Source organism: Lissotriton vulgaris, chromosome 12 (assembly GCF_964263255.1).
Source record: "Lissotriton vulgaris chromosome 12, aLisVul1.2, whole genome shotgun sequence".
NCBI classification, from domain to species: domain Eukaryota; kingdom Metazoa; phylum Chordata; class Amphibia; order Caudata; family Salamandridae; genus Lissotriton; species Lissotriton vulgaris.
The window spans coordinates 715,187,180-715,201,129 of NC_141700.1; the positions used below are offsets into that span (position 1 = coordinate 715,187,180).

General features: G+C 46.5%; 1 protein-coding gene across 1 annotated transcript in view; it reads right to left on the reverse strand.

Moving 5' to 3' along the window:
- The window catches only part of LOC147678096 (hydroperoxide isomerase ALOXE3-like), a 436,539-nt gene extending 429,256 nt beyond the window's left edge, over window positions 1-7,283 (reverse strand). The window contains exon 1 of the mRNA XM_086945960.1: window positions 7,086-7,283. Coding sequence (XP_086802086.1) covers window positions 7,086-7,280 — 195 coding nt within the window. The 5' untranslated portion in view covers window positions 7,281-7,283. The remainder of the gene's footprint in view (window positions 1-7,085) is intronic.
- Between the last annotated feature and the right edge of the window lie 6,667 nt (window positions 7,284-13,950).

Below are 13,950 nucleotides of genomic sequence, written 5' to 3' on the forward strand. Positions count from 1 at the left end.
TTCTCTGTTAGCGAAGCCTTTGATAGCTCTTACTGTTAAGGATACTCCAAATCCTATTCCTTGGACTGACGAATGTCAAAAGAGCTTTTCTGAACTACGTAATGCGCTGTGTTCGGCTCCTGTGTTGGGTACTCCCGACTACAGTAAGCCTTTCACGTTGTATGTCCACGAGAGAGAGGGATGTGCATTGTCGGTTTTGACTCAGCAGTTTGGCGATAAGCAACGCCCATGTGCGTACTTTTCGTCGACTTTGGATCCTGTAGCTAGAGCGTTGCCGAGTTGCTTGAGAGCTACGGCAGCAGTAGCTGTTTCAATTGGACAATCTGCTGGTTTGGTTATGGATAATATGTTAGTGGTCATGGTTCCACATGTAGTGGATACCTTGTTCAATCGTATGAAGACACAGCACTTAACCAGTGCTCGGTTGTCAGGGTATGAGCTGACATTGTTAGCGAGTCATGTGCATATAAGAAGGTGTAATACCTTGAACCCAGCTACATTGTTGCCGATTTCGCTTGAGACAGATGACGATAGTGAAAACAGTATGATTGTTTTCTAAGAACCGAAGAAGAGACGAAAGGGAGAGTGGACCTTAGGGACACTCCTCTTCCTGATTGTGACGATGCTTTGTGGGTTGATGGTTCGTGCTTTAAGTTGCCGAATGGTGATACGACTGCAGCCTATGCTGTGACGACTTTGCATACGGTTGTTGAAACTGCACGTATCCCACATAACTCCGCACAAGCAGCTGAATTGATTGCACTTACGAGAGCATGTGTGTTGGCGAAGGGAAAACGAGTGAATGTGTACACGGATAGTCAGTATGCGTTTGGTGTGGCTCATAGCTTTGGACGTTTGTGACGTGAACGTGGATTTTTGACATCGCATGGTACGAAGATACAACATGGACAACTGGTGAATGAACTCCTTCAATCTCTTACGCTACCACTGCAAGTCCCGATTGTGAAATGTAGTGCCCATAAAAAGGTTACGGGTGATGTTGGTTGTGGTAATGCATTTGCGGATGATGTTGCGAAAGAAACTGCTAGGAATATGATGAGTCGAATGTATGTTGCGGGTCCGGCGAGATGGGTTCCAGAGAAGAGTATGTGTGAAGATACTATTGAGAGCATGAAATCTATTCAGAGTGAGGCCACAGAGAAAGAGTTGGATGAATGGAGAGAGAGTAAGGGTAGATTGGATTCGAATGGTTGTTGGACTGATTTGTCAGAACATCAGAGATGGTTGTTGCCTAATGCGTATGTGCTTCCGGTTGTTACAATGGCTCATGGAATGGCACATATTAGTGTGAAAGGGATTTGCAAGTTGTTGGCCCCAGTTTGGCAGAATGTGGGGATTCCCAAATGTGCAGAGAATTTGGCCAGAAACTGTATGGTATGTTTGATGCATAATGCTGGTAAGAGAACTCCAACACCAGCTGGTCATTTTGCTCCTCCTACGTATCCGTTCGAGGCCTTGCAGCTAGATTTTATCCATATGGAGAGATGCAACAACTTGAAATATGTGTTAGTGGTTGTCTGCTCTTTTTCTAGATGGGTAGAAGCTTACCCCCTTAAGGACAACACTGCCTTGTCCACAGCAAAAGCCTTGATAAAAGAATTTTTCCAGAGATTTGGAATGCCGAGAATTTTCTGGAGTGATAATGGGAGTGAATTTGTGGGTCAAGTTATGAAGAAAGTGTGTGAGGGTCTCGGGATTAGGCAGAAATTCCACGCTGCAAACCACCCCCAATCAGCTGGTTTAGTCGAGTGCTATAATGGCACTCTTAAGTTGAAATTGGCCAAAATTCAAGAGAGCACTGGTTTACAATGGCCAGATGCTTTGCCATTAGCACTTCTGTCTACAAGGATGACTGTGCATTCACGAATGGGTTTGAGTTCGTACAAGGTTGTGTTTGGTCGCCCAGCGAACATTTGGGGCGTACCAAGACCAACGAGATTTAGAGATCTCGAGTATCCTGTGCTGCTTGATTATTTGCGTGAACTGACAACTAAAATGAGTGTTTTACGCCAACAGGTGCATGACAGTCTTCCACAAGCTTCAGAGGATCCAGGGCACTCCATCGAACCTGGCTCCTGGGTCTTTGTGCGTAACTTTCAGCGGACCAAAAATGAACAGCCCCGCTGGACTGGGCCCTACCAAGTGCTCCTGTCAACAAGATCTGCGGTACGAGTGCATGGTAAACGAAACTGGATCCACGGATCGCATACCAAAAGGGCACCTTTGCCCTTGCCTTACGATAAGTGGGTCCAGGCGGGACTTGCGGACTCTGAAACAGAAGTTGTCCCGCGGTTCATACCGTTCAGCGATGCTAGATTGATTGGAACGACCTCAGAGAAAGAAAACGACAGAATTTTACAAGCATCAGTACCTCCTGCAGATCGATTGGACACTACCGAGCCTCATCTTTTGTTCGCTGACCAAGAATTAGCTGGAAGAAATCGCTATAATTTGAGATCGAGAGTTTTGGACAAATAAAAAAACGAATAAAGATTGATTTTTTTTTCCGTTTGCAGGTTAACTCTCCACCAAGGATCTACTCATTTTTGGTTTTTTTGAACCGCCATCCGGTTCTTGCTGCTAGGGTCGCGGTTGCTACCAGTCTTGGTAGTGCAAGCCTGACACTAGGTCGAGGGTTCTGTTGGCCCGAGGCAGCCATCCTGGGTTTAGCAGAGGCACTCCTGAGCAGAATCAACCAACCACCGCGGGCAGCACATTTAGTTTAGGACGGATTTCTTTGAGTTGGAGAGACCTGTACAGACTCTGACTTTTAGAAAATGAATATGCAAAATAATATTGAAGAAATGTTTTTTGATATCATGTTTATTTTTACTATTGAGCTTCATATTATTTATAGCTGGTTATGTAACATTTGTTTTTAAAATGATGGTTAATCCCACTGTGCAACCTACACCTTCACCTAGTATTTCTTCTCATTCTTTTCATCCTTTGCCTGAACATGAGGTAGTCAGACGATTGGAATTTGCTAACAATTCCTTCATACAACTTCTGCACCAACACCAGTTAGTGATAAATACGACAAACTGTTGGATTTGTGGTTTGATGCCTCATACAACTGATAAGGGTATTCCTTATTTAGTCCTGCCCTTTAGTTTAAATGGTTCGATTCGGGCTTACAGAACAATGTTTATTTATGCCCATAGCGTCTACCCCCTACGTTCACCGAAAGACAATGCGAAGAATAGTGCTTTAGCTAGAGGCATAGTCGACATGGTTAAAGGGACTAATGCAGCTGAGACTACTCCGAAAGATGAGAGACAACCATATAGTGGTTGGAACGTTACTGGATATGGAGTTAGTCTGAGTGTTAACCAGCGAGCGAAAAGTTCTCCACCGATTTGGATAGTGCCCCATCAGGGCCACTATTGTCTGCAGGGCAACTGTAAAAATCCGAAGGCTCAGTTAGGGAAGAGTGTTTGCACTGAGACTTACGTATTTGCGTCTCAGTCTTCCCCAGCGTTCTTAGCTGCTAAGGGTACCTACTTTGTTTGCTACGACAAAGCATATACATGGTTTCCCCCCGACTTCTCGGGCAGATGTTTTGTTTCCTTTCTGTTACCTCCCACCTTTACAGCTGCGGCAGATTACCACAAAATGAGAGTTGCTAGAGGTGTCTTTAGTCAAGAAGACACTGCAGGGCAAGAGTTGGGAGATTTCTTTAAGGGTGTTCTGCCGTTCTGGGGACCTATGGCTAACAGTAGGAATATTCGCCTGTGACGAGAGTGGTTGAGTCCACCATAGTAGAAACTTCCGGTGCCCTTGGTAACCTGACTGCTGAGCTCCAGTCGGATAGACTTATGACACTTCAGAATAGAGTTGCCCTAGACGGTATTCTAGCAGATCGAGGTGGAGTTTGTAAACTGATTCAATCGAGCTGCTGCATTTTCATTCCAGACAAGGCTCCATCAGTCTTCCAGGCCATTTCCAAATTGCATAAAATCTCCGATTCTGTCCATTTGGACATAGGGATTGGTCTTTGATGGGATGTTTATGGGGATTGATATCCACTTGGGGTTGGAAGATTTTGATGGTTATTGAGATGGTCTTAGCAATCCTCTTCATGTTCTGTCTCTGCATGCAGTGTGCTCCTGCTATTTGTGGCCTTTGTGCCACTTCGTGTGCGCGGAAACCTGTCCAGAGAGAGATACTCAGTAATAGGATGATGCCACAGCAGCATATCGATGACCTGATGAATATAGATCCAGATTCAGATTAACATGGGTTTGGGTTTGGTTGCCTTTGATAGGGCAAAAGGAGGGTCTGTGGTTCCGTGGTTTACGAACTGGGTTCGATGGTTCCGAACCCGTTCAATAAAGATCGTCGGAAATGGACAATTTTGGTGTCAGCGGGCCGCAAATGGCGAGAGTAGCGTGTCTGAGTGTTTTCGTATGAATCGATATAGGAGAACACTCTTTATTCAAGGATTTAGTTTGAACCTTCGGGTTCCATTTTGTATACGGCAGCCATTTTGTGTGGTTGCCCTAACATAGGCCCGATGACTGTGGCCAAGCGAGTCCTTGAGACACGTACGCCTTAGCTGACTTCTGGGTGACCTGGCCGAACTGACTCCTAGCCCGAGGCTGACCTCGCTGAGCCAGTTCTTTGTTCAGCAGCTGGTCTGATAAAGATCAAAGAGCAGGACATGCCCAAGTTTATGGTACACTACTCCCACCTTTCTATCTCCTTTCCAATCTGTTTCTGCCTTTCCTTTACGACATAATCATTAATTTGGGTCGAAGGGTTTACGATGGGTTTGTCCGGCCTGATCAAACAGGAAACAGGGAATGTGCGTGGTCATTTCTGGTGGGCTGGACAACGGAAAATGGAATTGTCTTTGACTGTCGTCATTTGCTACTTTTTGAAATGTTACACTGTCATTGGTCAGTTTTTGATGCACCGAATGTAAATTGGAAAGTTGCCTGAGGCTTGATTTTCGGCATAAAAGACCATGCTCCCCTTATCGAATTTTTGCAGTCTCTGACGAACTACCCTTTTGTGTACTTTGTAGATCTCTGTTCCTGGTTGCAGCCAATAAACTTTGGTCTTTGACGTCATCAAGAAGTATCCCGTGTCTCTGTTTGCCAAGACAGGGGAACTCGAAGGTTTCAGGCGTTCTCCCTGACGCCGCTGGGTTCTAAAAACCCGGTCCTTCAAATGGAGCAAACCTTTGTTTCTTGCCTGCCAGATAGCAGGCAGGGAGAAAGTTATCTGCTCCTATGCTCTGTCGGGAAAGGCGTTCACAGTGTCTCTAGGGTTGGGAACCCGGAACACTATTTCAAGAGTGCCCCAGGAGATAGTGTTCCTGGAGCCAAAACCTGTATGGGGGTACACCCTCTCCCCTTCTGAAAATGCACTGGGCCATGGAGGATGTGGTCCATGGGGCCAAAGTCAGCTCAGGAGAGGGGCTCAATGCACACACCCCTCCCCAGATCATTATGAATGAAATCAGTTTTTTACCCTTGCCCACCCGGGTGATAATTTTTTTTTTTTTTTTTAAGCACTGCAGCTGCTTTTTGTTCTTTTTTTATCGTGAGATAGGGTTGCCCAGTATCCCTAACCTGACCCATTATATTATTCTTTTTTTAATTTAAGGACAGGCGTTTAAGTCGCCGAAGACTGTAATGGCTGTTGCAACATTTCTTTTCATGTTGCCGACAGCCAATCAGAGTGCTCGCTCTCAAAGAGCTCCATCAGCCAATCCGAAGGCTTACACATTTTAATTTCAGATCACCAAACAAGATATACCAATAGTTTGAACCTTAATTTCTCGAGAACTGCTGAGCAGAATTACACCAAATCATGAAAACCACGCTCTCTGGGCACAGAACTAGCTTTATGCCAAATCTGGTGTAATTCCTTTCAACCGTTTAGGCTGCAGCGCTGTTCAAAAATCCCTTTAGGAATGGCATGAGGAAATTGCGTTTTGAGACCAACCATTGTTCTTGGCTAAAGCTAATGGATTACCCCAAAACTTTCAAGGAAAGAGCTGAGATGGATGAGTCTATTTTTGGGAAACTTTTGTGAAGGTTGGTCAAGTTATTAGCAACCTCCCCCCCCCCCCCCCCCCCCCCCCAAAAAAAACAAACAAAAAAAACCTCTTCCTATGGTAACTAGGTCCTAAATGTGTAAAATAGATAGATAGATAGATAGATAGATAGATAGATAGATAGATAGATAGATAGATAGATAGATAGATAGATAGATAGATAGATAGATAGATAGATAGAGAGAGAAAGGAAGAGTGTAGAATCTAATAAAGTGAATAAATAAGTTACTGATGAGACAAAAAGAAAGAAAGGGCTACAAAGTCTGGCAAGAAAAATGTATTTATTTATTTACAGGCTCTTATCAAAGGTACTGATTGCTCCCTGAAGAGCCTTTGAGCTAGTTTTAAAGAAATGTATTTATTTACAGGGAATTCTTTCATTTACAAGTAGAGAGAGTGGGAAATTAGAAAGACGAGTAAAGGGAAAGATTGCTGTTAGCAAGATGGAGACCAGACAATGTTAAGCAGATAAAGGTAAGGATGGAAGGGCAGGAGGTCGATAGCAGTTCGTCCACCAAGAACAGGGGAGAGAAGAGCAGGGGAGATAAAGAAGTCTTGAAAGAGAGCGAGAACTGACAGGGCAGAAAGAAATCAGTCTACAGGAAGAGCAAATGTGAAAAACATCGGGGGAAATGCGAGAATGGAGCGGTGAGGGATAGTGGCAGAAACTATTGCAGAGGAGAGCGAGCGAAGCAGAAAAGGATGCCTATTAAGAGACAGCAATTAAATATCGACCTTACGGAGTGAAGGGGAAGCGCTGGGCAGGGTGCACAATGCCAAACACCCCCACGTTCGAAAACAGTCTACCGTGGATCCGCACGTGACGATCCGCACTGAAACCTCCAAGGTTCCGCTCCGTCCCTAGCGCCCCGACGCAGCATTGTAACTCCTTCCAATTAATGAACATTACGACTAAAAATTATAGTGTATCCATCACACACACACGCACCTTACTGCCTGCGCCCTCTTCTGCACGCGCGCCCAAACCACGACTTACATCTCTTTTATGGGAATCGGAGTGATAGTGGCCGAGACTCCGAATTTCACCCTCGCCCTCGGATCCCACCAGGGTGATAGAGGTGGAGCCCAGAGTCTTGGCATGGAGGGCCGTGCCGGTCTCCACCTGTATTTTGTAGTGCGCCATGTCCTCGAGAGCGGCTCTGCGGTCCTGGGTGACGCGGGCTGAATCCATTCTTTCTGCAAAGAACGTGTAGCAGCGCCTTTATAAATACCTCCACCCTCAAGGAGCCCGGCCCAGATCCGTGCCAGGTGCGCACGTCAGAGGACTGACTTTGGAGACACTCCAAGGCTGTTGGCGACTACCGCTTGTCACCTGAAAAGCGTGTTCTGTTCACTTACTTAAGTTTGCACATTCTGTGAGCAATCTTTTGCACCGATTACAGTTTTAAAAGGGCTGATAAAAGATAGATGTGGAGAAGTCGCACTTTATATCGGTACTAGCAGCCCGTCCCGACGTTGTCCGGGTATGAATTGCTGCCAGCCAGTAGTATATTGTTTTGTAGGATTTCGTTTTGATAGCAATTCTTATCTGTGACAGGCCTGTGAAATGCTCCGATTCACAGTGCACTGTTGATGCACTTAAGAGTGCACGTTCAGTAGTGTGTGAACTCGAGTTTCCCCACTTTATTTTTCCTTGCAATATTATATAGCACAAACTCGACAACATGGCATGAGCACAATTTACATTACAGAAGAACACATTCATTTGTGGTAGGCAAGGGGAGACAAAGCGATTTGCCTGGAATCACAGGATGTTGAGCTGATGCTGAGATTCAAACGTAGCTCCTCAGCTCTAAAGTTCGCAATTCTAGAACTTGTGGCGGGAGGTGTGTCTAAAAGTGTATGTCGGTGCTGGCCATCAATGAGAGAGACCTGTGCATTTTTCAAATGGGTGGTGAAAAAATATGAGTATGTTGCTGGAGATGTGGGCCGCCGTGCCACCAATGTACTTACCGGGGGAGGGTAAACACCCATTATTCCGCAACTTTCTTTCCGCATACCATCACTCCGCATACTTTCATTACGAAAGTACCATGATTCCGCAATGCCATTATAACACATGGCATTACATTTTATATGCTTTTACCACGCATACATTTACAACGAAATTCGTTGTAAATGCATGAATGGATAAAGCATGTTTTTTTAATGTTTGGATAAGGTAAGTACGGGTATAGGGGTATATGTTTTGGGGTATTGAGGTATATGTTTTGGGGTGTTTGGGTATTTTAATGGTTCAGATATAGTTTTGGATTATGGGGTACAGGGGTAGTTTTAGGGTTTAGGGATAGGTATGGGTTTTTGGGGTACAGGGGTATTTTTAGGGTTCAGGGCTAGGTTTGGGTTTTGGGGTATAGGGGTATTTTTAGGGTTCAGGGCTAGATTTGGGTTTTGAGGTACAGGGGTATTTTTAGGGTTCAGGGGTAGGTTTGGGTTTTGGGGTACAGGGGTATTTTTAGGGTTCAGAGCTAAGTTTCGGTTTTGGGGTACAGGGGTATTTTAGGGTTCAGGGGTAGGTTTAGGTTTTGGGGTACAGGGTTATTTTTAGGGCTCAGGGCTAGATTTGGGTTTTGAGGTACAGGGGTATTTTTAGGGTTCAGGGGTAGGTTTGGGTTTTGGGGTACAGTGGTATTTTAAGCGTTCAGGGCTAGGTTTGGGTTTTGGGGTAGAGGGTTATTTTAGGGTTCAGGGGTAGGTTTGGGTTTTGGGTACAGTGGTATTTTTAGGGTTCAGGGCTAGGTTCGGGTTTTGGGGTACAGGGTTATTTTTAGGGTTCAGGGGCAGGTTTGGGTTTTGAGGTACAGGGGTATTTTTAGGGTTCAGGGCTAGGTTTGGGTTTTGGGGTAGAGTGGTATTTTTAGGGTTTAGGGATAGGTTTGGGTTTTGGGGTAAAGGGTATGTTTATAGGGTTAAGATGGGTTAGTGTTTACGGGTGTTGGGGTATTTTAAGGAGTAAGGGTGGGTTATGATTATGGGGTGCAGGGGTATTTAAAGGAAGCAGGGTGGGATTAGCACACAATATGAGACATGGCATGAAGGGCGGAACGTACCACACGCCCCCAGCGTTTGTCACGCCCCCAGTTAACGCCCACAGCACAACGCAGACACGCCCACAAGGGACTACTTTTCTGGCACGGTTCTTTTACCTTTTAAATGTATATGGTGGGCGTCTGCATAGCCCATGTCCTTCTGCTGCAACTGCCCTTTCCAACGCTGTATTGGGTGTTGTGATTGGTGCTGTGGTTCCTGAGATTACCCACCTCAAAGGTTTGGGCTCTCTCTTTATTATATTAGTATGGATTGTATGGGTTCCTGTTTGGAGACAGCCCCAGTGCCACCTGCTGTTAGAAGCATCCATTTATACAACGGCTGTGTCAGAACCCCTTTCAGAGGGGCACGGGGCACACAGGTGCTACTGAGCCCAACCGTGGTTGTTGAGCCTTTTACTCCTGGTATCCTGGGGCAGACCTACTACGGATCCAGAGCTACTGGGTCAAGTACCTCTTATGCATCTTACTGTCAGTGGCAGATGTGGTCGAGCAGCCAAGGATCCCTCAGGAGGATGTAGATACAGGTCAGTTGACAGGACTGACAACTCAAAGTATAAACAGTACAAACAATCAATCAATGTTCAGCCAAATACTTGCTTTTATATGACACAGTTGTATTTTATAACTTTACACAAACAAAGGTATATGACATTCAGAAGCATCAGCACAATCCCCCTTGAGGCCAGGGCTTCAGTTGTGGTAGGGTAAGAGGAGTGACTGTAAAATGAGTGAGGTGACCATATGAATTTGGGTGCGGATGTAAGTGCTGACTGGGACGAATGAATGTATGGTTAGTGATGGTCTGATTTGAGTGAGACTGCAGATTGAGCATTAAGGAGGACAGGTGAGTGAAGTGTCACATGAGTGCAGGGCGAGTAGTGTGCTTGTGTGACTGCAGGGTGAGGTACAGGGTTAACAGCGCAAGTGCATTGTGAGTGCAGAGTGATCACTGTGAGTACAGGGTAAGCAGGCGAATGGTGTGAGTGCTTTGGTATCAGTGTGAGGGCATTGTGATCGCTGTGAGTGCAGGGTGAGCGTGAAAGTGAAGGGCGAGAATAAGGAACGAGTTGTCTGAATTCAAGGTGCATTCCCAGACACTTGAAGTACCTCAGCAGGTTATTGACGACAGTGTAGGGTTTCAGATATGGTAAACTATCGCTATTATGGTATTAACCAGGAATCAGGGTGGAGGAAATAAATGTGCTCATCTTAAATCAAACTTCAAGTTTTATGATTAGGGTTGCCAGCTCATTATTTTGATTTCCCAGGCGGTACAAAAATAAAAAATAAACAGTCACCTAAAGCTGTCAGCACTTGTGTGTGCAGACCTTGAACAGCAAATATAAATAGAATCACTTTTGTGTTCAAGGGCTGCCTGAATGATCCATGACTGATAATAAAATGGAACAAAGACAGAAAAGTCACAGAACAAATGTATACATACTTCTTTATAAGCATATTTAGTGTCAAGACAATACATTTGCAGGCTGTTTAAACAACACATGGCTGGCTGCCATGTTTCTTTTGGCAACTTGAAGCCCTGCGGATGTTGTGTGCCTGCCTTTGTAAATTTAAAAGAAACTTTGTCTCCTTTTGCTAAGATCTAACCCTCCCAGGACGGGGTTAAACTTGTAGAGTTGAAATGCTTCAGCTACAGTGGGAGGCAGGATGTCTCCTCTGCTAAACTGAAAGCATGGAACAGGCAGTCATTTCAGCTGCAGTGGGAGGCAAGAAGTCTCCTCTGCTATGAAATCCAACGCTGAGGAACAGGACTGTCTGTTCATTTGCTTTCGTTTCCCCGCCTCCCACTGCAGCTGAAGCTTTTCAGGTTTAAGAATTAACCCCTTCCTGGGACAGTTAACTCAGCTCTTTACATAACAAAAGCACAGGCATGTCGTGCCTTATCTATTTCTCCTCTCCTCCTCCAACCCTCTGTTACCAGAGCGCTACAACAACAACATTCCCATTTGCAATGGGTAAAGACTTGTGACGCGGGACAGTAAAAGACCAACAAAGGAAAGATCTTAGTATGGAGTGCGTGCCCCCCTGAGATAGTGTTGCGCCCCACTTGGGGGGGCGCGCCCGACAGATTGAAGAACTCTGGCCTAAGGACTGGACTTAGTAGTGTGCAACCATATTCTACATCGGGTACAGAATGCTTCAAGTAGACTTAGAAATCAACAATGACAGTTAAATATGGTTGTAGGAGAGTAGAGTCTGCTATCCTATGGTCACCCCAAATTTTTGCTTTTTGCTTCACTGGTTTATGACTTAATGTGGCTGTGGGCCTGCTAATCAGACCCACAGCCTGCTGTTCTCTCTCTAAATTACTGCCAATGCACTTTAGGTGCATTACGAATTGGAACTGGTTCACCTTATTAGCCCCTGTAACAGTGTACCCTAGGTACCCAGGGCATAGGTGCATCCAAGGCCTACCAGGGGCTGCAGCATGTATTGTGCCACCCCTGGCCGGGCCTCCATATTTGACACAACTGGCTGATCACGCAGCTGGGGTAAGTTGGTGTAATCACCTCTTACTTAGATATAGTATCCCTATATCTAACCCTAAACTGGACACATATGTTCCTATCAGCCACTCCTATGGAAGGCCTCATCAATCCTGGAGGCAGAGTGCTTGGAAATATGTGAGATGGTGCTCTAGCATGACCTGAGCCTGTCTGCAGCTGTCGGGAACCACTCCCTAAGCTGTTCTGGGATATTGCCATACCATATACTCTTAAGTGCATTATAATCCTCGCGGTTAAATGCTATCTTTGGTTTGGCTTTATCAAAACATGTCGAGTAAGGTGTCATACGAATTGGAATACTATCCCCTCGACAGTTCTGTTGACGGGGATAGCATTCCACCCTTCTAGAGGGACACGACATGTGTGTAGCCTTAACCCCGGTTAAAGTTAACCAGAGCCTCAGCATCACAAAATGGATGCTGCCACCACAGACACGAGTCTGGCCTCCTGTTGCTGACCGAAACTCGGCAGATGGTGGCCTGGACAAAGGGTTTCCTGCCTTGGGAGGTGCGAGCACCACCCCAGACAGGGTTTTGTGTATTGGGTAGGACAGGGCTGAATAGAATCAGACATGCCCGGGGCACACAAGGTGTCCCCGTGCATAGGCCAGTCCAAACCGGTCCTGGGACTTTCCAGACCCAGGGCTGGCGAGGAGCTGGACAAAGGAAAGGGGGTGTAACCGCCCCCCTTCCTGGTTCCTCCCAGAGGAGGGACCTAGTAGGTGATCCACCCCTCAGATTGGGAATAAGAGTGGGAGCAGTGCCATTGCACGGCAGATCATCCTGAATCAACTTTACACGAAGAAGAAGACTGGACTTCGACATTCTGCTGCTCAGAAGACTGAAGAGAATCTCCCTTGTGGCCTAGGAGTGGCCACCCTGTGAAAGCAGGTACCAACCAGCGAATTGATGTCTGCTTTGCCGCCGCCTCCCGCCGGAGCCCGAGCCCAGAGCCTGACAAGACCCAGACTCCCAGACTTCTCACAGCCCGATCCACAGTCCCTGCAAAGAAAGGACCCGTGGAGGCACCGAGAGACGTGGGACCGGCCATCTTGAAAGACACCTGAAGAGCTGACTGCGCAGCACCAGAGGAGTCCTCGACGTTGTGCTTTGGGGACTAAGAACCCTCACCACCGAGCAGCCCTTGCACCGAAGATCAGCCCCCCAGCCTCTCCACGATCTGCGTGGGGCCCTTTTGCATTGTGCCACTCGATGCGCCATCCCGGCCACTAGCCACGCGGCCAGCGGCCATCTTGGCAAAGAAACCGACAAACTACACTGCGGGTCTGGTTGCTCCAGACTTGCCCTCGCTCCTGTAAAAAGGAGCACCCACTCTGACTTTGCTGGTCCGAGTAACAAGCCTTTTTTGATTCCTGTGTGGCTTGCATTAGCCAAGGCCTGTTTGCTACAATCAAGTTGCCGACACCGCCAACAGTGAGAAGCCTTTGTGGGACAGCTTGTGACCGACTCCTGGACGTCCTCGACCCCCGGTGTCCACATGGCTGCAGAGAGAAGCTACACCTCAACGCCTGTTTGCACCCGACATCGCCTGGTTCCAATCTGGTTCCACGGTAGTCACTGGCTAGTGACTTTGAACATTGTCCCCTCTGCTTTCAGGTCTTCACATCTTCAGATCCACCCTTGGATCCACCGGAACTCTTCACATCGAGCCACCTGCAGCATCTTCAGCTCCAAGCACCATCGACCAGCGTGACGAAACCCGACACTACTTCGACCCTGTGCACCCGCTTCCTGTGGGTGAGGTAACTCAGCTCCGCCAGTGTTGCTACACTGGTACACATCTCTAGGGCCTGTGTCTCAAGTTTCAGCTTTCTAGGTCACTCGGAAGGTTCCGAACTCTTTAACTTTGTACTTTTTACGCACCATAGACTTTACATTGGAAAGTGCGTGCACTTTGAACATTGCACCCGAGTCCCGCGGGCCTTTCCCGACTTAATCATTGATAGTCTCGAATAGCTCCAGCGATTCCCAAGGCCCTAGGCCTGTTCCCATTCCGATTGGTATCTCTTATACCACTTTCTTAGTATATGGTTTAGGTGGCCCCTAGGGCTCATCCATATTGTGCAACTTTTGTGTATTTTAAACTGTCTTGTGATTTAACGCTTGTGCTTCTGTGCTCATAAAGAGTCCAGGGGATTTTATAGTTAATAAATCAATATATATTTTCAATATATATCTGTGTGGTGTCCCTTTCATTTGGTATTCAAGGGGGTTGTGTATGGTATTACAGCTGGCTTCACATG